Raw genomic sequence first — 25,060 nt, 5'->3', positions numbered from 1 at the left:
ACTGCTGCAGCGCTGTCCAGGGCCGCTCCCGGACATGGCGCGCTGAGGCGCTGGGAGAGGGGGGAGGCGAGGGTAAGCGGCATGGTAAGGGGCTGGGCACCCCCCGACCCAGTCCCCCCCAGCTCTGAGCCCAGTCCCCCTGACCCCATCCCTCCGCAGCCCAGCCCTCCTGCCCTGACCCAGGCACCCCCTGACCCAGAGTCCAACTCCCCACCCAGTCCTGGGCAGTGCCAGTGCCACCCCCAGGCAGCGCCAGCCCATTGGCACCAACCATCACCCAGCGACAGACCATTATGTAATTCCAAATGTATACATACCATTAAAGCATTTAATGTTTTTAAATAATGTATTTTGTGTATTTTCAAATTATTAAAAATTAATTTTTGAATATTTCACTGGTTATTTTATACATTTCCAAATGTTGCTATAGTATTGAAACTTTTTTTATGGAAGGGGCCCCCAAAATCGCTTTGCCCCAGGCCCCCTGAATCCTCTGGGCGGCCCTGTGGCAAATACATTGTTTTCTTGAGGGGAGAGACGGGAAGATAGAAAACTTTCAACCAGTTAAATATGTCGTCTTTCTGTTGTACCTATCTGGCTAAGAAACTTCATCCCTTACAAGCTGTGTCCTCCTTAAATGATCAGCTAAAGCCCTAGTTCAGCTTCAGCCATGCACTTGAGTCTCTTCCTATTCAGTCAGCAGAATGCTTAAACGTGTGCCTAAATGTAAGCTTATGCTCAGGATCTTTATAGAATTGAGGCCTCTGGTAACTGGAGGGCTATCATATCCCACATCTTTTTTCTTTTTTTTCTCTTTTTCTGTTTTTTTTCTGACCTGACCTGACTTGACTTGACTGTGGAGGCTTTGTCATCTCCCCGGATGGGAGTCAGCACTCATTCCCTGAGTTTATTTGAATTTAAATAAAATTTGAATCATGTTTAAGAGAAGAAATGGATCAAAACAGTGTCTAAATGTCTCTTGGAGACTAACTTCTGAAAGCAGCACTAACAGAAGTTTAAACGTAAATTACAGAAGTCTCAACAAAATACAAAGCTAGTATTGGGTGTTTCTGGCACAAAAGAGATTGAGTGTTGTACCTGTCCACAGCCGTGTGTCTCTTCCTCCCCTCCCCCCCCCACCCAGTTAGCTTTTCTTTGTCTCTTCCAACACTTCCAGACTAAGTCCCTTAAAATCAGTGTCTTTCCACTGTCAGCAGTGGACTTTGCTTCAGGCTCATAGTGATAACAAATGCTTGTTATCTCCAAAGCCATCTGCTTTCTGGTCCCTAGGCCTTGCATCAGCTCTGTCCATGCACAGGGATAGGATTCCTTATTCCCTCTGTCTCCTTGGTAGTTGGTTGACCAAAGTATAAATTACTTATACAGAACTTAGCATTGTAGCCATGTCGATCCCAGGATATTAGAGACATGAGGTAAATGACGACGTAATATCTTTTATTGGACAAAATTCTGTTGGTGAGAGAGACAAGCTTTCGAGCCACACAGAGCAGCTCTTCGTATATGTTTCGTGTCTAGTTATCTGTCACTCTTGTAAAAAGTGACTCTTGAATTTGAACTTTTAATTGAATACATATAACAATTAATTAATAATTAAGATCCAGATTTATGGAGATGTTTTACTTTAGTAAGCACTTTAACTCCTTTTATGCACAAGCTTTTACCTAGGACATAAGGACTAAATCTTAAATGAAGAGCACAGTTGCAAATGTAGTATATTATCCTTTTTATGTAAAAGGAATAGAAAATTTAACCAGATCCCTCTCCTGAAACAAAATAGTGACTTGATATTTGTCTTCCACTGGTTTAGCAATCAGCACTTTGCTAAATCCTTTCTACAGCACAACTTAACACTGAATGTGGATAGGGCAGTTAATGTTTTTAAAAATATACTCGTTGGCTGTGGTTAGCCATAGGATCCTCCATGTTCTTACATGTGTCCCTCCCCACAAGAAAGGCAAAATCATGTTGGTAACATTACGTTAAAATGTTAGTTATGCAGTTTCCCAGAGCAGATTAGGCCAAAGGGTTGCATGAATGTTTCCAGGAATGTTGTTAGTCAAAGCAAAAATCATCACTGTATGCAGAGAGATGTACAAATATTCTCCAGAATTGGAGCTTTCTCAGTACGAGGTGCTGCACAAGTGCTTTCCATTCTCCACTACTCCCACTCAGTAAGTTATCTTTTGAGTTGTCGTAGCTGTACCTTTTTAGTTATAACCTATGCTCTTTTTTTCTTTCCTCCTCTTCTCCCCACCCAGATCGAATTCAGTTACCCAGGAATATGATTGAAAACAGCATGTTTGAGGAAGAACCTGATGTAGTTGACTTGGCAAAGGAGCCTTGCTTGCATCCTTTGGAGCCTGATGAAGTGGAGTATGAGCCAAGAAGTTCACGACTACTGGTGCGTGGCCTTGGAGAGAATGAAATGGATGAGGATGAAGAGGACTATGAATCATCAGCAAAATTGCTGGGCATGTCCTTCATGAACAGAAGCTCAGGTCTCCGTAATAATGCATCTGGCTATAGACAGAGCTCAGATGGATCATGCTCAGTGCCCTCTTTAAGGACCATGGTGGTTTGTGCAGTTGTTCTTCTGATTGCAGTTTCAGTAATAATGGTGATCTACCTTCTTCCCAAATGTACCTTTACCAAGGAAGGCTGCCATAAAAAGAACCATACAATGGAACTGATATATCCTCTAGCAACTAATGGAAAGAGATTTCCATGGGCAAAAACCAGGCTTCCCAGTAATGTTGTACCACTACACTATGATCTCCTCTTGCAGCCAAACCTAACAACTACAAAGTTTGCAGGTTCTGTACAGATAACTGTTAATGTCATCCAGGTCACTTGGAATATCATACTTCATAGCTCAGGACTTAATATCACCAAGGCAACTCTGACTTCAGCAGGTTGGAATCAGGCAAAACCAGTTGAAGTCCTGGAATATCCAGTGCGTGATCAGATTGCAGTTGTGGCCCCTGATGCTCTACTTGTTGGGCATAACTACACCCTCAGCATAGACTATGCATCTAATTTATCAGATACCTATTATGGGTTTTACAAAGTCTCCTACAAGGATGAACATGCTAATAAAAGGTAGGCTTATGAATAACTTTTCTCATCCCTGTATTTCTAGGTTGTTTTGTATGTACTCGTTTGTACTTGATTCATTAATTTAAAAAATGATTGTGGAGGCTGGGGTGGGGAGAGGGCGAGGAGCAATGGCTTGGCAGTGTGGTTTTTCTGACTCTGCACCTGAGCCCTGAAATGTATAGCAAAGGAGTAATTCAGGAGGCCGTCGCTAGCAGAGTCTGTCTGAAAATGAGCAAGGATTTTGCTTTTTTATTTAAAAACTTCCTCTGGAAATACAATGTTCCCTCTATTTTGAATATTAATTCTTCATGTTGATGGCAGCTTATACAAATCAGGTCCACTGTGGGAGAGTGAAGCAGAAGTTTCCATGATTAGAATAAACGCTGCTTCAAGAATCTCTTGCATGGGTTGGTTCGTTATAGCACAGTCCTTCACTTCAGTTCTGTTTCCCAGCTCGCGGATAGTTATCTTGTTAGGTTATATTAATCTTGCGTCCTTTCATGGTTTTCTCACAGATTGGTTTTTGTGGTGGTGGTGGTGGTGGTGGTGGTGGTAATGAGTCACTACGACAGAGGGATCGATACTCTTAGCCATGAATGTTAATGATTGGAATTTTTCCAAAAGACCACTTGGTCTACCTCTTACTAAACCAATAAACAATCGCAAGAGTTGTACTGAGCATCTTCCTTCTGGTCTCTTAGAAGTAGGCAAGTAATAAAGGCTTTATTTATTTAATTAATTAATTTTATTTTTTCTTCTCCATATGTAGCCAGGTTGTGATAGCCTTAGGCCTGGGCTACGCTAGCGGGGGAGTTCAAACTAAGATACTTCGACTTCAGCTATGCTATTTGCGTAGCTGAAGTCGCATATCTTAGTTAGACTTACCTGGCCGTCCTCGTGGCAGCGAGTTGACTGACGTGGCTCCCCCATCGACTCTGCTTACTCCTCCTGCTGAGGTGGAGTACGGGCATTCATTAGTGGATTGATTTATTGCGTCCAGACGAGATGCAATAAATCGATCCCCAATGCATCGAACACTACCTGCTAATCCGGCGGGTAATAGAGATGTACCCTTACTCACATAAAATAGTACCTGGCTCCTTGAGCAGTCTCATTGATTTCAATGGGGCTACTTGAGTAAACTAGTATTAAAGTGTGGCACAAGCTGACCAAGAATATTTTGCTGCCTGTACCTCTTAATTAATGACACATAAGGGACCTGAATAATCCAGATTTAAAATTAAATCTAATCCATTTTAAAAAGAAAACCATCTAGTATAAAGTTTATTTTATTTATTTTTGGTAAGCAAGCAAGAGAGCTGCATAGTATAGGAAAGATGCTTTGCTGAGCTTTCACTAATTTAAAAAAATAAAAATAAAATCTTGTTTACCTAACTAAATGATGCAGTTGTATCTCCCTGCCTCTTCCCATAAGATGCTAACAGTGATAAATTTAAAAGGCAACACATTTAAAAATAAGTGCTTTTTTTGATGTCACTTAAAATTAACCTGTAGAACTTGTCGCCATCAGGATATCAATAAGGCAAATAGCTTAATATATACAAGAAAAGGGTTGTGTATGTGTTGTCATTTGAGAATAACTTCTGCTACAAAAACTGGGGTACACTTAGTCTATAAATTATAACAGTGCATGCATTGATCACCCTCTAACAGGAAGAATCCTCATGTAACACAGGCACTTGTCCTCCAGTCCCCAAATGATATATTCTGTTGTGGAACTGGGCACATCACAGTGGGTTTGACACTTTTTTTTTTTTTTTCTTTTCTTTTCTTCCCTTAAGCACCTGGCTTTTCGAAGGCAGAAGTCTGGGCTAGATACCATTGGTTTATTCCAGATTGGCTATGTCTGCCTGGTCAATTTTCTAAACAGTCAAAACCAGTTCCATATTTTCCTACTCAGAAAGAAACCTTATCCATAAACAAACATCAAGGAAAAGATATTCATAAGCATATGGTGATATTCACTCTCTGGAGGGTACCTGTTGACAAATTCTTTTCCCAGTGTTGTAGCCAGCTGTTGATCTTTTCCCCTTATTCTTTTGGCTTTGAATTAAAATACCAAAGATTCTCATGCTAGTGAGCCAAAGATCACTATAATCTGAGGTGTCGATCACATCAAAGTAGCATTACCTGAAAGTTTTTAAATAAAATACAGTGAGGAAGCTGAGAATGCAGGCATTACAATGAAATATATGAAATGAAATAACCGCAGTCAGAGCTTAGAAGGCAAAATTCATTTATGCCAATAATTGTGGGCAACTGGTTCCATTTTGCTTTCGTTTTCTATTAGCTTCCCTTCCAAAAAGCCTCCCTTCATTCTCCACATTTAATTTACTTTAACATTATAGTTTTTAAAAAATGCAGGCTGTTGAAGGGTGAAACTGACCTGTTAGTGTGTGAATGATAAATTAGCCTCAGGCATCAGTCCGGAGTGCAGATCCCCAGCCTCGGTTGTGCAGCAGGAGGTGCTGGCCCTGGGCTCTGGTGGGTGCTGGCCCTGGATGCTGACCTTCAGCCCTAGCTGTCTGGCAGCAGGCTTCTGCCCCTAGCCCCAGCCATGTGGCACCAGGCTCCGGCCCCAGTCACTGACCCCTGGCCATGTGGCAGTGGGCACTGATCCCTGGCCCTGAACACCAATCCCCAGTCCTGGTCACAGAGCAGCTGGCGCTGAGCCTGGGCTCCAGTAGGTGCAGGCTCAGGGTGTTGACCCTCATCCCCGACTATGTAGTGGCGGGGTACCCCATCCCGGCCCCCACTGATCCCCGTCCCTCCATCCAAGTCTTAGTTAGCCAGGACTTCTTATGAAAAATGATAGTAGGAGAGATACAAATGTTACTTTTCAAAACACACTTGGCAGCTAGCAGGGAAGCAGTGAAAAGTGATATTAACACAGAGACAAGTATCACTTTTCATAGTATTTTTATTATCTAGTCTGCAAAAAAACCCCTACGTAAATAAATTGTAATGATTTGGGCATGTATACATGTCTATATATTAGGGCTGTCGATTAATCGCAGTTAACTCACGTAGCTAACTCACAAAAATTAACGGCAGTTAATCGCAGTCTTAATAACACCGTTAAACAATAGAATCCCAGTTGACATTTATTAAATATTTTTGGATGGTTTTTCTACATTTTCAGATATATTTACTTCAATTACAACACAGAATACAAAGTGTCAGTGCTCACTTAATATTATTTTTATTACAAATATTTTCACTATACAAATGATATAAGAAATAGTATTTTTCAGTTCACCAGATACAAGTACTGAAGTGCAGTCTCCTTATTGTGAAAGTGCAATTTACAAATCTAGATTTTTTTTGTTTGGTTACATAACTGCACTCAAAAACAAGTACAGTGTAAAACTTTAGAGCCTACAAGTCCACTCAGTCCTACTTGTTCAGCCAGCTGCTAAGACAAACAAGTTTTGTTTACAGGAGATAATGCTGCCCGCTTCTTATTTACAATGTCACCTGAAAGTGAGAATAGGCATTCCCGTGGCACTTTTGTAGCCGGCATTGCAAGGTACTTATGTGCCAGATATGCAAAACATTTGTATGCCCCTTCATGCTTCGGCCAACATTCCAGAGGTCATGCTTTCTTACTGATGGTGCTCGTTTAAAAAAATGTTTTAATTAAATTTGTGACTGAACTTCTTGGGGGAGAATTGTATTCCTCCTGCTCTGTTTTACCTGCATTCTGCCTTATTTCATGTTATAGCAGTCTCGAATGATGACCCAGCACATGTGCTGTGAAAGTGTTCTTAATATGAACAACATTTGACAAAACGCAAAGAAGGTACCAGTGTGAGATATCTAAGGATAGATACAGCACTCGACCCAAGGTTTAAGAATCTGAAGTCTCTTCCAAAATCTGAGAGGGTCGAGGTGTGAGCATGCCTTCAGATGTCTTAAAAGAGGAACACCTGATGCAGAAACTACAGAACCGGAACGACCAAAAAAGAAAATCAATCTTCTGCTGCTGGCATCTGACTTAGATCATGAAAATGAACACGCGTCAGTCCATACAGCATGGACGCATGTCCTCTGGAATGGTGGTTGAAACATGAAGGGATATTTAAATCTTTAGCACATCTGGCATGTAAATATCTTGCAACAGTGCCATGTGAACGCCTGGTCTCGATTTCAAGTGACATTATAAACAAGAAGTGGGCAGCATTATCTTCTGCAAATGTAAACAAACTTGTTTGAGCGATTGGCTGAACAAGAAGTAGGACTGAATGGACTTGTAGACTCTAAAGTTTTACATTGTTTTTGAGTGCAGGTTTCTTTTTGTATATAATTCTACATTTGTTAGTTCAGCTTTCATGATAAAGAGATTGCTCTAAAGTACTTGTAATTGGGGAATTGAAAAACCTTTTTACAGTGCAAATATTTGTAATAAAAAGATTACAAAGTGAGCACTGTGCATTTTGTATTCTGTGTTGCAATTAAAATCAATATATTTGAAAATGTAGAAAACATCAAAAATATTTAAATAAATGGCGTTCTTTTGTTTAACTGTGTGATTAATTTTTTTAATCGCTAGACAGCTCTAATATGTTTTCTAAAGTTAATTAAGTATTTTAGGAAAAGTGTCGGGGCAACCACCAGCAAGTTGATGGCCACACTGAGTCCACAAAAAATTTTGTTGAGAACCCCTGAGCTACCACCTCTTAGGCAGATGGATTTGCTATTGCAGTGGATGAAGAGTGATGGAAGGTTTAGTGTCTGCGCTGAAGTGGTTCATCTGTGCTGCTGTGGCATTTTTAATGTAGACCTACCCGAAGATACTGACTGGGCCAGCAATTGTCCACAAGTCAGTGGCAGGATGGGGAACAGTTAGATGGCACTTGAGAGTGGCTCTTCCTGCCTCTTGAAAGTTATGGATGGACAGAAGCAGTCAGTCATCCTGTCTGCCAGTGAGGCATGAAGTTTATTCCCATTATTAGACACTTCAAAATAAAAGTGCCTGGTACATGTGTCTTAGTCGTCTTTTGAGCTACGTACTCTTAAGGATATATGAGCTTTTGAGTCCTTGGCTACTGGGACAATTGTTTACTGATAATGTGCCCTGTATTTCAATCTAATCGGTTTGTAGTTTGATGAATTAGACAAACTGGATCTTCTGATTGCATTATGCTGGAAAGAACATTGAATAAAAATTTGCATTGAAAAATCTTTTGAGACTTAAACTGATGACAGGCCTTTCTTAAAAGTGTGCTTATTCTATCCTGACAAATCATGGCTACCTCTCTGTTCCCAGTTCTCCCAATAAAACTTCCTTCCATTCCAATCCTTGAAATAACTGTTCTTGATTTATTAAAGAATGGTAACGCCAACTCTTATATTTTTAACATGTTTTTTTCTCTCCATTAGATGGCTTGCAGCAACTCAGTTTGAGCCTCTGGCTGCAAGGTCTGCTTTTCCCTGTTTTGATGAACCAGCATTTAAAGCCAATTTTCTAATTAAGATCAAGAGAGATGAACAGCATTCCACTCTGTCAAACATGCCAAAGGTACAGTTATGCTCTTCTAATGCACAAATATTAGAGGATGGATGTGTGTCTTTTAGGTGCTCTGTATTAAAAGTACTCTGAATCACTTTGTTGATTTGTGTCACAAGAGTGTGTAGGTGGCTCAGGCAGGGGTCTATGCAAGACACCATATAAACATATATAATGAAAAGGCTGCCTTGCTCCAAAGATCTTACACTTTAAATTTAAATGTGTATCCCAGATCCAATAGCTGTTCCGTGTACTCCATGATACTGGATGTACTGTAGGAACAGTTGAATGGCTACAGTTCAGCCAATTGATCGTCCGTCCTTCTCTCTGGATGAGGTGGTGACATCCCCACCAATATCTCATTCCGATGACTTAAAGCCCTTTCAGGAATTGTTGGGAATGATAGCAGATACTCAGGACGCTGAATTATCTGTACAGGAGGAACCACATATGTTATGTGATGCTACCCATTCTGATTTCCCAGGCAGATTGGCAATGCCAATAAATGAAGGTATTCTAGAGCCTGTGAAATACCTTTGACAGGTTCAAGCCTTTATACTTCCAACATCAAAATGAGCACAGAAAGATACCAAGTCACTCCAAAAGGATTATAGTACAGGAGAGATCCAAGCAGACCACACTCCTAAGAACAAAAAGCCCAAGAGTTTGATCTCTTAGGTAGAAAGGTCTACTTTCTGGCATCTCTTCAAGGGCAAACACCAACTATAAAACCCTGCTTGCTAAATATGACTACCTAGCCTGGGACAAGATATCATTCATTGATGAGCTCCGCAGGAAGGAGGGCTGATCTCTATTAAGATAGTTAGGAACACTCATGCTCTGTGTGTCACTAAACCTCTGACTACCAGAAGCTGGGACTGGACAAAAGAGGATGGAGCCACTCAATAATAACCATGTTCTGTTCTGTTCTGTTCTGTTCTGTTCTGTCTCTCAAGTATCTGGCACCACCAGTGTCTGAAGACAGGACTGGGCTAGATGGAGCATTGGTTTGATCCAGCGTGGCCATTCTTTTATGTTCTAAAGTGGAAGAATTTTTCTATCTGGGCTTCACAACAAGGTCTCAACCCATTACAAGCTTCTGTTCCCAAGAGTGCAGATCATATCCTCCAGTTCAAACTGTCAGGCTTACCATCAGCTCTGTCAGGGTCCATTTAGCAGTCATCTCAACTTGCCACTTTCCTGTTAAAACTTTTATATTGTAGTCTCTCATCCCACTGTTTCAAAATTTCTAAAAGGACTGGTTCATGCACCCTTCTCCTATCCTGGGACCTTAATGTAGTTCTTATGGGCCTCATGGAAATCTTATCCAAGTCCTCACTTCACCAACCTAGTCAAAACAGGCTATCACCTCAGCCTGGAGAGTTAACGAGATTTGAGCACTAACAGTAGGACAACTTCTCTTGCCTCCCCCTATTATACTGTCCACAGGGTTAAGGTGGTGCTGAGTCCCCAACTTAAATTCCTGCCAAGATGGTGTCTGATTTATCACTTAATCCAAACCAACAACCTCAATGTCTTCTTCCCCAGATCACACTCAGACTTAGGGAAAAACCAAGTTCTATACGTTAGATGTTTCCAGTAACCTTTGTTTAGACCAAACAAAGCCATTCAGTTGACCCCTTTTATCTGTGGTACTGGAAAAGGCTATGAGAAGTCAGGCCATCTCTTCCTAGATATTATCCAAGTGGATCCCTGATGCCTTACAATATTACCAAATAGAAGATATGCCCATTCCCGCAGGCATCAGGGCCCACTCTGCTAGAGCCCAGGCAACCTCTTCAGTATATATTAATTTATTCCTATGCCTGAGATCTGCGGGGCAGCCATTTGGTGCTCAGGCCCTTACTTTTACCAAACATTATGCCCTGGGTTTGGCAACTAGATGAGATGGCAAATTTGTATGCTGCTTCTCTTCTCCTGAGCTCCCTACCTACATTAGTCAGCACCTGCTACTCCTCTGTTCCCAGTTTAGTTCCCTCCATCTGCCCGGCTCCTGCCCTTGCACCACCACCCAAGCTTGTCTGTCTCCCACTGTGGTACTTCTGCCCAGCTATAATTAGTCCTTTCTCTCCGTCTCCTCCCCCCTCCACAATTCCTGATTTTTTTTTCAATTTTTTTATTAATTAAGGGACAATGGAATTAAGCAGACACCACCTATTACTTCCCCCACCATCCCTTATTTAAAATCAACTGTGTGCTAATTGCTCCCTGCACCTTGCCATCTGGAGTGTGCAGTTTGCTAACCTCTAAAAACAGGAACCTCCAGGTTCCTTTTCACTCAATATGAAAAAGGTGTTGATGAGAATTGGGTAGTAAAGTTCCTCACTTAGTACTGAGAATCTACTTTGTGTGCATGACCAAAGAAATAAAAATAAGTAAAATTAATCAATTTACTAATGGAATTGTCATCCAAAATAAAATTTTCACTCATCATTCATGTTTAGATTGGCTCCTGGTAATTTGATATATAATACTTCTTGATTTCTGAACTGAATAATGGTTGTTTCCGAACATGCAATTTGAGTTGATTCTGAATTTTGTGTTCTGTCAAGAAAACTTGCCATCTTGTGCATGTGCTATGCATTACGATGGTGTTTAGTTATACGATCCCATACAATTACATGTAGTACAACAGGTTCACTGGCTTTTCACTCTGATTTTTTTTTTTTTTTTTTTTTTAAGGACATCTGTGCAGGCTCCCTATAAGGAGCTCTAAGTCTTGTATACTAACTTACTGCCAAGGAAAGTGGAATCTATCTTTATAAATTTAGATTTGATAATTTAGGCCAAGATCCTGCCAACACTTGAGTACATGCTGAACTTAAAGTCCATGAGATTTCTCAGGATTTAGGGAGTGTGGTGGATAACAACTGAACATGGAAGCTCCAGAGGGCGAAAGTGAATCTTGACTCTCTAAACAGGGGAATATCAAATAGGAGCAGAGGATTGGCATTATCTCTGTATATAGCACTAGTGAGACTGGAATACTGTGTCCAGTTCTAATGTCCACACTCTTACGATTTTTTGACATCTTTTTGTTAACTGTAAGGATGATTGGAGGCCTCTGGGAAAACCTGAGTTTATGATGAGAGACTTAAGAATCTGAAGTATTTATCCACAAGAAGGTTAAAAGGTGACTTGATCGAGGTCTATAAATAGTACCTACATGGGGAGAAGGCTTGAGAAGAGTGCTCTTTCAACTAGCTGATGAAGGCATAGAAAGACTTAATGGCTGCAAGTTGAAGCTAAGCAAATTGAGGTTGGAAATAAGTGTAAACTTGTATGTGAGGGTATTTAGCCATTGAAACAACTTACCAAGGGGATGTGGTAGATTCTCCATCACTTGATGTCTTTAAAGTAAAACTGGATTGTCTCAGAAAGACACATTATAATTCAATCAGAAGTTGTGGGCTTGATACAGGAATTACTAGGTGAAAATATGTGGTCTCTGTAATGTAGGAGGTTATACTAAGAGGATCATAATGGTACCTTCAGGCTTAAAATTTGAGACTCAAGCTGAAAATTGATGTATTTTCAGGATCAGGGCCAAGTTTTCTTGTCTGACAAACAGGGAAGACATTATTTCAAGGTTTGTTTTTTTTCCCCCAGCTGTATGAACTATACATTTTCATTCAATCAGCAGTGCAGGCACTATCCAGAGGAAAAGGCAGATAACTCAATTTTGTGGTTACAAAAGCCACCTAAAATAACAGATATGTCCCCAAATCATAAAATCTTCTGTTCTATGTTGTCAGTTAATCTATAGTATGTTGTGTACTTTTCATATAGGATTTTCATAAACTCTGGCATGCAAAGTAGGCCTGGGAAACATGAGCTTCATCATAAGTAAATTTTGTTACATTATGAACAACTTGCCTATCTATATATCTTGGGTCTTACATGGCCACTATCATTGTAGTATCTTAGCACCTTAAAACACAGTAGAACCTCAGAGTTATGAACATTTCAGGAATGGCCGTTATTGGTAACTCTGAACAAAATGTTATGGTTGTTGTTTTGGAAGTTTAGAATTGAACATTGACTTAATACAGCTTTGAAACGTTACTATGCAGAAGAAAAATGCTGCTTTTAACCATCTTCTTTATATGAATCCAGCACAGACAGCTTCCTTACCTGGTCAAATTTTTTTTTAAAACTTTTCATTTACTTTTTAGTAGCTTGTTTAACACAGTACTATAATGTACTGTATTTGTTGTTGTTTTTCCTGCTGCTACCTGATTGTATACTTTTGGTTCCAAATGAGGGGTGTGGTTGGTTGATCAGCTCATAACTCTGAGGTTCTACTATAGTGAAAATGGTCCAACAAACTTACTTATAGTTGCCATTGTGCACTCTAGGTGTAACTTCTTTATATTGTCTCTAGCCCTTTATCTGATTGATTTGCCAGTTGTCCTCAGTAGTAACATTACCTTCTATTTTTTTTTTCTTTTAAATCTGCAGAATGTAACCATCCCTGTGGCAGCTGGAATAGTTCAAGATGAGTTCTCTGTGAGTTTGAAGATGAGTACTTACCTGGTAGCATTCATTGTGGCAAATCTGAAGAATATCAGTAAGGAGACTAATAGGACTCTGGTATGTTTCCACTGTACTTTTAACCTCTACACATACATGAGTAGCTTACTGGGATGTTTTCCTGCTGACTCTGTGCCTATCACCTATTATTATAAGAGTGTCTAGCAAATGATCTTATGCTATGGACTGGATTGATTCCAGAGCTGCGGCCCACTTGTGTTGCCAGAACTTGACAGCAGGCCCCTGGCTGCAGAAAGTCTGCCCAGAGCCAGGGTATAGTGATGCAAGCCACTTGCATAGCTCACAGTGCTGGGGGATCCAGAGCTGGTACCAAAAGTGAGAAGGGCTTGTCTGTGAGGGAGCAGTGCCAAACCAGCCAGTGCCTGTCCTGCACAGGCTCAATTGGCAAAGTTCCGGTGACGCCCAGCTGGAATGTTAACCTCTCTACCCCCAGCAGAGTCATGATAGGTGACAATAGTGCTACTCCTCTGTCACATCACTGCACGAGAGCAGGAGCTGCAGAAGCACTCTCCTGTACCCAACAAAGGGAGTCTGGCTCTATATATCTGTTACCTGCAGCCAACCTTCCAAACTAATCTATGCTTCAGTTAGGACAGACTCAGGCCAGAATTTTAAGGCCATATGTAGGTGCCTGAATATTTCTGCCCTGACTTTTCAAAAATGCTGAGCACCTAGCAATTGCTATAGACTTCATTTAATCTTTGGTGGCATTGCTTCAGGGATATGGCCTGCTAGGTTGGTAGGTAGCTGTATACTAGAGAATGACAAGAAGGAAGATACTTGGAATATTTAGTCATTCAGGAGGTGTGGGAGCGTCACATGAATAACAGTTTGGGGATCAGATCCTGTCACTATAGCAGGAGTAGCCCCTTTGTGATGTACTAGTGTTTTCCATTCCTTGTCTAGAAGGAGCCAAAGAGTAGCTTTGTTAACTCTTGCTGTTTGTGATTCATCTCATGAAATATTTTCTTGCTTCTGATTATTATTTTATTTTGCCAGGTATCTATATATGCCATGCCACAGAAGCTAGGCCAAGTTGAGCATGCCCTAGACACAGCAGTGACACTTCTGGAGTTTTATCAGAAGTATTTTCATATAGAGTATCCTCTTCAAAAATTAGGTAAAGTATTTTCATCTATCATATATAATATTTTCTAATAAGTAGTAGTTTTTTCCATACTTCAGAGGGTTCTTCAAAATAAAAATAACAACATAAGACTAAAAACCCCTCTAAAACCAGACTTATAAAAAATTCAGTACCTGTTTAGCTGGGCTTGTATGAGTGTATGGGAAATGGGTCTCAGGCTCAAGAAGTGTGCAAACCTTTGGCATAAAGGTAAGAGAGGCCAATTCAGTGTGCCCTCTGGAGAAGTTTTGCTGTACATTTAACACCATGTGCTCAGATAGGGACATAGAGAATTCTCAGGATGTGTGACATATTTACCTGACACAAACCTGCAACACTGTTTCTCCATACGTAATTGCTCTTTAAATCAATGGGACTAGTTTACCTGCAGCTAGTATGTAGTTTTTTCAGCATTGGTGGCTAAATAGTGAAGTTTGGTAGATTGCTCTCTGTAGATATAGATGTGGTAGAACAGATAGATCTGTAACTTATGATTGTCTGGTTCATTTATTTATTTCCCCTTCCTGCCTAGATTTGGTAGCTATTCCTGATTTCCAGGCAGGTGCTATGGAAAACTGGGGTTTAATCACCTTTAGAGAGACAACACTCCTTTATGATGATAAAACATCTTCCGCAATGGATAAAAAGCTGGTAACTGCAGTGATCGCTCATGAGCTGGCTCATCAGGTACTGGATTGAAATGCTGTATTTTAACAGTGCAGTCTTCTCTCATTTTAACACTCCCCCTTCCCTGTTATACTTGCCTAGGATCTGCACTGCACCGGGTATAGAGCTTGTGGGTATTTTACTCTTGGTGTAACAGGAAACAAAGTTACTAGACCTCTGAGTCACAATCTCTTTTCTAGCTTGTTCGTGGGGAAGCACAACTAAGTGTTGCCCTACACATAGGGCTTATGGCAAAACCACAATGTAGCCCTTCATAAAGTGTCTTTTTTTCTTGTTCGGGTTATACATTTTATTACGATCTTGAAACTTGACTGACCTTTCTCACACCTTGCACAATTTAAAACTGTTGAGTTTTTTTTTGTCTCCCCCACCCCACCCCACCCCACCCCCCTGCAGTGGTTTGGTAATCTAGTAACTATGGAATGGTGGAATGATCTTTGGCTGAATGAAGGATTTGCCACTTTTATGGAATACTTTGCCATGGAAAGAACTTTCCCAGGGCTGCAGACTGTGAGTACTTCTTCTAAATCTGAATTTTTGTCCTATCAATTGGTTTTCTTTTCATTCTGACATAAAAAATTTGTTTACCTCCATTTTCATGAGGTTTAGGTGATGAAAATCTAACTTAAATAGTGTTGTAAATAGTTCCAAGAACACTCACTGATAACATTACAAATAATGTGTAACCCTTAATCGCTGTTTAAATAAAATTGTGCGTGGGCCAAATTTTCAAAAGTGGCCTACAAGTTTGCACATGCACTCCTTTACGTGCGACCTCTTTTGAAAAAGATATGCTGATGTTTTCTTCATGGTCACAAAATAATGGGCAAAACTTCTTTGCCTTGTTTAATCACTGATCTAGCGTTAACGCTGAATCACACTTTGTGTGAGTGTGTATTTTAATGTACTGTGAAATTTACATGTTGCATGCTTCTACATCTCATTTAGAATCTTGTGGTTGTAACTTTTTAGTCAAACAAGCTGCTTTAAAAAAAAAAAAAAGGCGCGAAATTGCTGCTTTGAAGCCTAAAATGTCACCACTTGTGGTGCCAAAAATGTTTTATCAAACTCCCCCTGCAGGCACACTTAAAGAAAATAGTATCTAAATCTTCACATAAAATATATGTTGGCTCCAGAGCAACTTGACTATCTATGTTATTCTTTGATTTTTATTTTATTTTTTTCTGATCAAGAGTACTCGAAGGACTCAATCCTGCACTAGTACCCACATTAGCAGACCTCTGCCCCCAGACATAGCCCCACTGAAATGAAAAAAGGCAAAATATCAGCTATCACACTGTTGGATAGTAGTAGGTCAGACTTAAGTGTAGGAGGTAACGGTACTCTGGTAATATTCAGTACATTTATTTACAGTTGCTGCATGTGAATCTAGAATGTAATAAAGATTCAAGGTTCTGGTGTCAAGGTCAGGTTTAATGTTCAGTGTGCGTATTCGTAACAAGTCATTCTATAATCCAGTGACTTCACTGCAATTTTTTAGACTTTAATTGTTGTGGAATTACTTCATTTATTTGGGGAAGGATAATATAAATCCTTGCCAGCCCAAATCAACCTGTGTTAGACAATGTATTAGCTAAAACACTTCAGTATTTCTGAAGATATTCCTACCTACAGCAGGTGATTATGGTTAGATTATTATGCATCATCATACTGTGGGTGTGCAGGCTGCTTTACAGATGCAAATAGCAGACACTGGTTCGTGTATCAGCAAATTTACAGTTTGACCCTGACCCTGCAAAAGGATCTGCCTACATCAAACCTTTTGGCTCTGTAGAGTCCCATTGACTTTAATATTTATATGCCTTGATTCTATGTCTAGCAGCATAATCAAGTTACAAATTATGCCAATTACAGAGTCTACAAAATCCTACTGTTTGAGAGAAATCCTACCTCCATTGGATTTTAACTATTGCTGAATCACTGCTGTGAAGAGAGGCAGGTTGTTGTGGAGAGACTGGATCTTTGGGCTCTTTATTCTTGTAGGCTATGGAGTTGTGCACGGTAGCTCTCTTCATGGCAATGCAGATAAAGGTTTACAGAATGTGTCCATTAGTAAGCTTCTGCTGCTAGAATTTGGGAGGAAGAGAGCTGATGGTTCCACAGTGAGCTAACAATGATAATCTTAGAGGAGATTGACTGGTTTCCTGTCTCCAGTGTGAGAAGAAAAGAGAGAGAGAGTTTGAGTCTTAAAACAGAGAGGGTCAGAAGACTCTGCTACTGTGCCAAGTAAATAGGACAGCAGGGAGAAGGAAAGCTTAACTTATCTAGTCCAGGCTCTGAGTTCCAGTTCGGAATTACGGAGAATTTGGCATGATCTTTTGTTCTAACTTCTCACGTGGGCATAAACTCCTATTCCTCTTCTAGGATGAAGATTTCCTGAAACTACGATTCAAGACTATGATGAAAGACTCTTTAAATGCCTCACGTCCAATCTCCTCTGCTGTCCAGTCTTCAGAGCAGATTGAAGAAATGTTTGATGCGCTTTCCTATATCAAGGTGACCTCAGAAAAGGCCAACAAATCACTCTGTCTTTTTTGTGTTTTGTATACCTCTTTTCCAAAATATTTTTATTTTGGGAAATAATGCATTTAAGTCAGGAACTTTTTCTTTCATTATCCTTGTGGCTAAAATGCAAGTTAGGCTGCTCACAAAGTGCCAGTTTCTTTACTTGGCCTCCATTATTTTTATCTCCTGTACATTTCATGAGGGATTTTCTATGGTTTTAATACTGATTAAATTATTTTCCTATGAGTAGGCATTTGATTCCATTCAGTATACAAACATACACGCCCAGCATCATGTTACAGCAGGGTAACTGGTTCTGTGCCTTTCCTTTCCCACCCCAGCCTCCATGACTTTATCCGTCTACCCCCACCACATCCGCCTGCCCGGGCAATGGGGGCATGGAGTCCCCTTGCACTCTGGTGATCTCCAGATCCTGGAATTACTCCTTAAGGGCAATTGTAGCTGGATGAAAATTAGGGCAGCCTTGAGACTGTTACAAATTGTGTCAGGGACTGAACCTAGGATCAGGGTTGGACCAGCATTAGTAAAATGTAAAAGTGTCAAAATCACCCTTTCCCCCTCACATTTCAATTGTGTGTTGAGCAGAACTCAGCTGCACCCAAGAGTCTGTCTCTTTTTCCATAGGAAAGGATTTCATGAACATCTCTCTTGCTTGTGTCCCTCACCTTCCTCCTCCATAGTTTCTGTAAACACTTCCAGTTTACTAAAACACAAAAATAAACCCAAATATTGACACCATCACATCATAAATCCATATTTAGATTTGCTAAACCTATTTTATTCTTTCAGCTTCTGTGGCGTATTCCACATTAATTTGAAAGCAAGACTTTTTTTTCCCCTTAACTTTTGACTTTGACCTTTTCATCATCTTTGTGCTTTTTGCGGGGGGGGGGGGGGGTTGAAGGGGGAAACTAGTATTTAAAGAGACTTTTTTGTTTTTGTTTTTTTCTTTTTAAATAGATACAGGGCTTAAAATCTAACACTTATCATCTCAACACTCTGGGGACATCTTAGATGCCGATTGGAGCATTACAGTTGAAGCAGCTTGCCATAAAAAAGCCTCTGCATTTCCATTGGTACCCCACTCTCTCACAAGTGGAAGCACAAGAGCATGTCACTTTCAAGCTGCCTTGCTTGTGAGGCTCTGATAGGTATCTGTCCCTAAGATGTGTGATGACAGGAGCTATGCACTGCCAAATAGCACCTGAATGTTGGCTTGAGGCTCCAGATGTTTATTGTACACACCTTAATAAAAAGATTACTTTTAAGGGGCTACTGGGAAATCAATAGGAAAGCTAAGAACTGCAGCTGATCCAATCTTTCACGCAGAATATCTTCAGAGACTAATGTGGTTTTAAGAGTGGTTTACTTCACATTTAAATCCTATGGTTTAATGGCCTGATCTAAAATCTGTTCATGGAGAGATTCCTAATGACTTTAGTGGACTCTGGATCAGGCGCTAAATATTGAATATGAAATATTCGGTATTGCACTGAATAACTTTGATTTATTTTTGCCCTGGTAAGTGTAGTTCTTCAAGTAGATACAGATGTGTATTCTAAGTAGGTGAGTGCATGCCAGAGATCTAGCAGTATCCATAGAGGCATAGCTCTTGTGCCTCATGATGGTAGCCCCCTCCCCTGGCTATATAAGGCTGTGTCACCCAAACCTCCTTCAGTTGCTTCTTACCATCTGTCAGCTGGAGTTGGAGCTCTGGGCAATGGTGTTTGTTTACAAACTTGTGACTTTTGGCTTGTGGTGTGGTGTTTTTGTTTTTTTTTCTTTCCCTTAGCCTGGTTGTTGTACATAGCTGATAATTAGTAATAAGTAGCTAGTGTAGTGTTTTTTGTTTAGTGGTAATGCTCCCTGGTGATGCCCTCAGTGGATTCAAGCATTGCCCTTTATATGGAGGGACAATTCCCCGATAGCGACCCCCACATGTGGTTCTTACTTTTTCTGGGCAAAGCCCATCTAAAGAAGTGCTGCTCCTCTTCTTAAAAGAGCAGCAGATGGACTCAGGTGGCATGGGACCTTTTATTTAAAGCAGCCATGAGGCTGAGCTGAGCCATGAGGGCTCACTCAGTACCGAGGCCTTCCTCGGGCCACAGATTGCCCTCTGGCTCAGAGGGAATGTCTGCTGCCTGTTCTGGGACTGGGTTGTCGCTGAAGAGGCGCAGGAGTCGTTCTCCATCGTCAGCACCAATTAAGAGGTCCCATGAAGCTGATCAGGGACACTCCAGGTCCTGAGGTGACTTTTGCACCTCCCCTAAGAGGAGCACAGACTGGCTCAGTGCTGGCTCCAGCATGCCCAATGGTGCAGGTGCTTCTGACCCTCCCTTGATACAGGATGGGAGGGCGGACATACCATACTGTCAACTCTGGTTCTGGCCTCTGGGTGTCCGTTGAGTTTGGTACCAACGGTTCAAGAGTTGTCTGCGCACCAGACTGCGGTGGATCTGCTCAGCATGTGGGTCCCATCCGCGCTGCTCATCCAGGACTTTGTGAGGCCGGCGCCCGCATTGGGTCCACAGTTGGAATGTATGGTCGAAATCTCAGCCTGGCACCTGGAGACACCCCCTCTGGGGCTGCTGGGGACACTGTACTGGAGGCAGTGCAAGACCCTTCAGTACTGGGCCCTTCCTTGGTACCAGCGTAGTTGACCCCACAGGTTGTCCCACGGAGGCTATCACCACGCTTGACATCAAGCTGCGCGAGCATTCCATTACCAGTTCCCACACCAGGACCGACAACCAGTGGCACCGACCCTTGTGCAGCCAGTGGTGCAGTCTACTTAGCTGGGCTATGAACGAATCTGATCGTTTCCTGGCTCCATCCAAAACTGGCACCGCCAGGGTTCCGGGACTCTGATACCTCAGAGTATGGCTCTTCCTTTTCCTGTTTGACTTTGCCAGAGAGACTATGGAGGCCACTGGGGGAACCCCTATGGATACCAGTGTTGAAATGTATCTCAAGGGCAGGATGTAGGCCCCTGGCCAGGTGCCTACTGGTTATCAAAGCCCTACCTATACCAGTGGCTATACTGGCCCCAGAGGGAAGCTTTTCTGTCCTGCTCCCACTCTAAGGAGTACAAGGAGACCAGAATCAGAAATTAAGCCTTGGTCTCTTACAGGAAGTTGGGAGTACAAACTTTTAGGCAACCAGATTATCTGACTACTTCCTAAAAACAAGAAAATGCTAGTGGAACAAACTGTTTGCTGGAGACACATTACACTAATTAATGAGAAAATGAGCAAATAAAGTCAAATCTAAAGCACAAATGCATGCATGCAAAGAAGTGAAGATTGCCAGTGTTTATAAAGCTTTGTAGTAACTGACTCCTGCAGTTCAGATAGCTAAAGCCTTTACATTCTCTGAGGATGTCTTCCTTAAGTTTTGCATGAATATTTGAGAATTTGTTAAGAGCAGCGCTTGTGATGTCTCACAAATGTTAAGTAGCTGGAGTGCCCCAGAGGTCTTTGTTTTCTTTCTTCTTTCTTCAGTGTATGTTTTTTTTTTTAATACTAACAGTGTGATGTACATAATTAAATTATTCAAGGTCAGTGTCACTTTAGCTACAATCTGTCTATCCTTGGGCCATTTATTGACTGGGTTTTGCTGTGATGTAGGAATGTTTCCATGAAGGATCCTAGTTTACAATTGAGGGTAGTTCTACACTGGCCCAGTTACAGCGTCGCTCGCTCAGAGAGGCTGAAGGTAAACCGCTGTTGTGTGTTCCCACTGTCAGCTCCCTGAGCAATAGCATATTCATATTTGCGGCACTGGCAGCGGTATTTGGAATGGTGCGCTCTGGGCAGCTATCCCATAGTGCATCTTCTGCTGCTGCTGCTAAGAGTAGTGGGAAGGCGGAGGGGGTTGTGGGACATCCTGGGTCCTGTCCCAATGCCCCAAGATTCATTGCTTCGCATCCCAGCAATCCCTGTGCTTCCATCTGCATTTGACACCACCTTTCAATGTTTTGTGTACTGCGCGCTCTGCTCTGCCTCTTTGGGCAGCAGGAATGGATCCAGCACTGTTGACCAATATGTTGCTTGCTCTGACTAACATGTCACGAGTGGCAGTGGAGTTCCTCCTTAAACTACAAAGGCAAGAGCGATTTGACATTGATCTCACCACGTGTAGTTGCTTCGACATGGGATTGCTTGTGGCATTCATGGAGGTGCTGACCACAGTGGAACGCCGCATTTGGGCTTGGGAAACAAGCACTGAGTGATGGGATCACATCATCATGCGCGTCTGGGATGACGAGCAGTGGCTGCAGAACTTTTCAGATGAGGAAAGCCACATTCCTGGGACTGTGTGTGATGTGCTCACCCCAGCCTTGCGGCACAAGGACTTGAGAATGAGGACTGCCCTGCTGTGGGAGAGGCATGTGGTGATTGCACTGTGGAAGCTGGCTACTCCAGACTGCTATCTATTGGTCGCTAACCAGTTCAGAGTGGGAAAGTCAACTGTTGGACTCATGTTGATGGAAGTGTGCCGGGTCATTTAATTGCATCCTGTTCCAAAAGACCGTGACTGGGCAACATGTGACTTTGTGGATGGCTTTGCACAAATGGGCAAACTGCAGATGGGCAATAGCTGGCACGCACATTCCAATTCTGACACCAGACCACCTAGCTACTAAGTACATTAATTGCAAGGGGTATTTCTCAATGTTTCTCCAGGTGCTTGTGGATCACTGTGGGAGTTTCACTGACATTAACATAAGCTGGTCCAGAAAGGTGCATGATGCACACATCTTTTTGAACACTGGCCTGTTCAGAAAGCTGCAAGCAGGGACTTTCTTCCAAGACCAGGAGATGCCCATTGTGATCCCCTGAGACCTTGCGTACCCCTTAATGTCATGGCTTATGAAGCCATACATGGAACACTTTGATAGCAGCAAGGAGCATTTCAACAACAGGCTGAGCAAGTTCAGAATGACTGTGTGCTTTTTGCCATTTTAAAGACCTGCTGGCGCTGCCTATATGGGAGGCTGGACCTGGCTGATGACAATTTTCCTATGCTTATAGCTGTGTGCTGTACACTCCATAATATTTGTGAAGAGAAGGGTGAAAGCTTCACTCAGGGCTGGACTGCTGAGGCTTAGCACCTGGAGACTGAATTTGAACAGCCAGAGACCAGGGCTATTAGAGGGGTGCAGCACAGGGCCATAAGGATTAGGGATGCTTTGGGGCAGCAATTTGAAGCTGAAAGCCACCAATATTTGTTGCTATGCTCAGGAGTGCAGTGCTTGTAGTGCTAGGAGGTGATTGTGATTGGTGCTGAAGATGCACTATGAAGGTTTAAGAAAATTGCCTGTTGCTTTTCAGGGCTCTGTTTGCTTTCAATTAATGGAATAAAGAGTGCTTTAAAACCAAAACAATTTTTTTTATTAATAAACAACCGGAAGAGAGAGAGAGCCAAGCAAAAAGAACACATCAGCGCTGAGGGGGATGGGGGGGGAAGGGAGGGTACCAGGAGGAGTTGGGGTCCTGGGACTGTTAAAGATTTGTGTATGTCCAGGTATCATATCCAACCTTCTCCTTTGGAGTACAGTGCAGTGGGTACTGTACTTCAGCAGGGCTACACTGCAGAGGGATGGGTGTTGAGTGTAGTGGGTACTGGGAGTCTGCAGGGCTGGACTGTGATGGGGCAGGAGTGAAATGAAGCTGGTACAGACTGGAGCCAGAAGGTTGATAAGAGGTTGGTGGTGGTGTCTGGGGTGTGTGTGCGCAGGAGAGAGCGTTTTGGGACAGCGGCTGCAGGGGAGGGCAGGCGTGGAGCTGCTCGGTTTGCAGTGCTAGTAGCGCCTGGAGCACATCTGCTTGATGCTTCATAACGTTTAAGAGTTGCTCCATGGCTTCATTCTGGCACGCCGCATTCTCCTTTGGGTCTCTCTCTTCCTGCTGTTTTTCGGCTGTGGTGTACATCATAACCTCGTGCAGAAAGTCCTCCTTAATTCTTTGTGGCTGCTTTCTAATTCTGCGCAGCTGTTCAGCCGGCAATAACAAAGTGGGAGGCTGGGCTCCCCAGGTCTCATCTGTGAAGCCAAAATGCAACATTTTACAGAAGCAGTATTGTTTGCAACATGGAGACCGCTGATTCAGTGATTTAAAATACAGCCACCATCACTAACACAAGGCACTATCACTAATGGGCCGACCCCACACAAGCACACATGAACCACAAGGCTCCCAAAATGGTGAGTAACCACAGAGGTAGGGGAAGCTAGTGTTTCGGGACCATGTTGTACACTGGGCATGTGGCTCTTGGGGAGAGCCAGCAGTGAAGAGGGGCCCTTATCATTCCTGTCCCCACATTTTCCACAGGCTGTGTTCATTATGGAAGATATCTCGGTGCTGAGGGTGAGCAGGGAGTCAAGGGAGGGTCTTCTCCAAGACTGCAGCTTCCACTCTGGCCCTTAGGCGGCTTGCCTGTGGGCAGCAATGGTTTCCCCCCCCCCCACACACACACACAGTGATGGCAGAGTGGCATGAGAAAATTACCATTAATGGAGCAAGAAACAAAGCAGCTCTGCCAAAGAACCTGCCGCAGCAGATTTCCCAGTATCTCCATTAGATTATCGTGGAGATCTGAGGGAGATTCCTGTGAAGTGAGGGAGTCAATCAACACCCTGTTAAACTGGTCAGACTAGGCATGTGGTGGTACATGCATCATACAGAGACAAACCTGCTTTCTCCAACCCTCCTGCCCACAACAACTTGCTTCAGTGATTCCCAAAATCAAAGCCACTTACCAGAGGCCTCCTTTCCTGTTTGCGCGTCGCTAAGCTCCAACAGCTGTGACTGGCTAGCCTCCTCCAGGGTAGAGAAGAATGCTTGGTTGCATGCATCTCTGACATCCGAGTCATCCTCTGCCTCTGGGTCCCCCTCCACATTCTCATCCAAGATTTCCTCCTCCTGGCTCTGTCTACTCTCGTCTGGCATGTGAGCCACCAAAGTATCCACAGGGGCCTCCATAGTGGAGATGGAGTCATCACCAAGTATCATGTCCACCTCCTTTGTAGAACCAGCAGCTTGTGGGCACAGCACCGGAGCTGCGTTTTACCTTCTGAACCTTGTGGTAGGTGTTGTGCAGCTCCTTCTCTTTGACCCTGCACTACAGTGTGTCCCGGTCATGGCCCCTTTCTGTCATGCATCATGAAATCTATCTGTAGGCATCATAATTCCTATGACTGGAGCGCAGCTGGGACTGGATGGCCTCCTCTCCCCAAATGCTGATGCGGTCCTGCAGCTCGGCATTGCTTCAAGCGGGGTATCACCTGGTGCATGGAGCAGGCATGGTTACCTGGAAAGATGCACTGAGACCACTGCACATGTCACCAAGCAAACAGGAAGGGGGCTTTTCAAAATTCCCAAGGAATTTAAGGGGTGGGGCTCGCGGTTGGTCACCTGAGGGCAGGGCAATAGAGGTCAAACTGATGACTAGAGAGGTGAGAACAGGCATTGTGGGAC

The 25,060-nt window shown here is 42.6% G+C and overlaps 1 protein-coding gene across 1 annotated transcript in view; it reads left to right on the top strand.

Annotated features, from left to right (window-relative positions):
* LNPEP (leucyl and cystinyl aminopeptidase) overlaps positions 1-25,060 on the top strand; it is a 102,413-nt gene that overhangs the window by 53,667 nt on the left and 23,686 nt on the right. The window contains exons 2-8 of the mRNA XM_030565840.1: positions 2,280-3,120; positions 8,521-8,659; positions 13,130-13,261; positions 14,222-14,342; positions 14,881-15,035; positions 15,432-15,545; positions 17,421-17,552. Of these exons, the coding sequence (XP_030421700.1) occupies positions 2,280-3,120; positions 8,521-8,659; positions 13,130-13,261; positions 14,222-14,342; positions 14,881-15,035; positions 15,432-15,545; positions 17,421-17,552 (1,634 nt within the window). The remainder of the gene's footprint in view (positions 1-2,279; positions 3,121-8,520; positions 8,660-13,129; positions 13,262-14,221; positions 14,343-14,880; positions 15,036-15,431; positions 15,546-17,420; positions 17,553-25,060) is intronic.

The sequence above is a fragment of the Gopherus evgoodei genome, chromosome 6 (assembly GCF_007399415.2).
Source record: "Gopherus evgoodei ecotype Sinaloan lineage chromosome 6, rGopEvg1_v1.p, whole genome shotgun sequence".
NCBI classification, from domain to species: domain Eukaryota; kingdom Metazoa; phylum Chordata; order Testudines; family Testudinidae; genus Gopherus; species Gopherus evgoodei.
The sequence above is the reverse complement of the archived record's forward strand: the minus strand, read 5'-3'. Positions and strand labels throughout refer to the sequence as shown.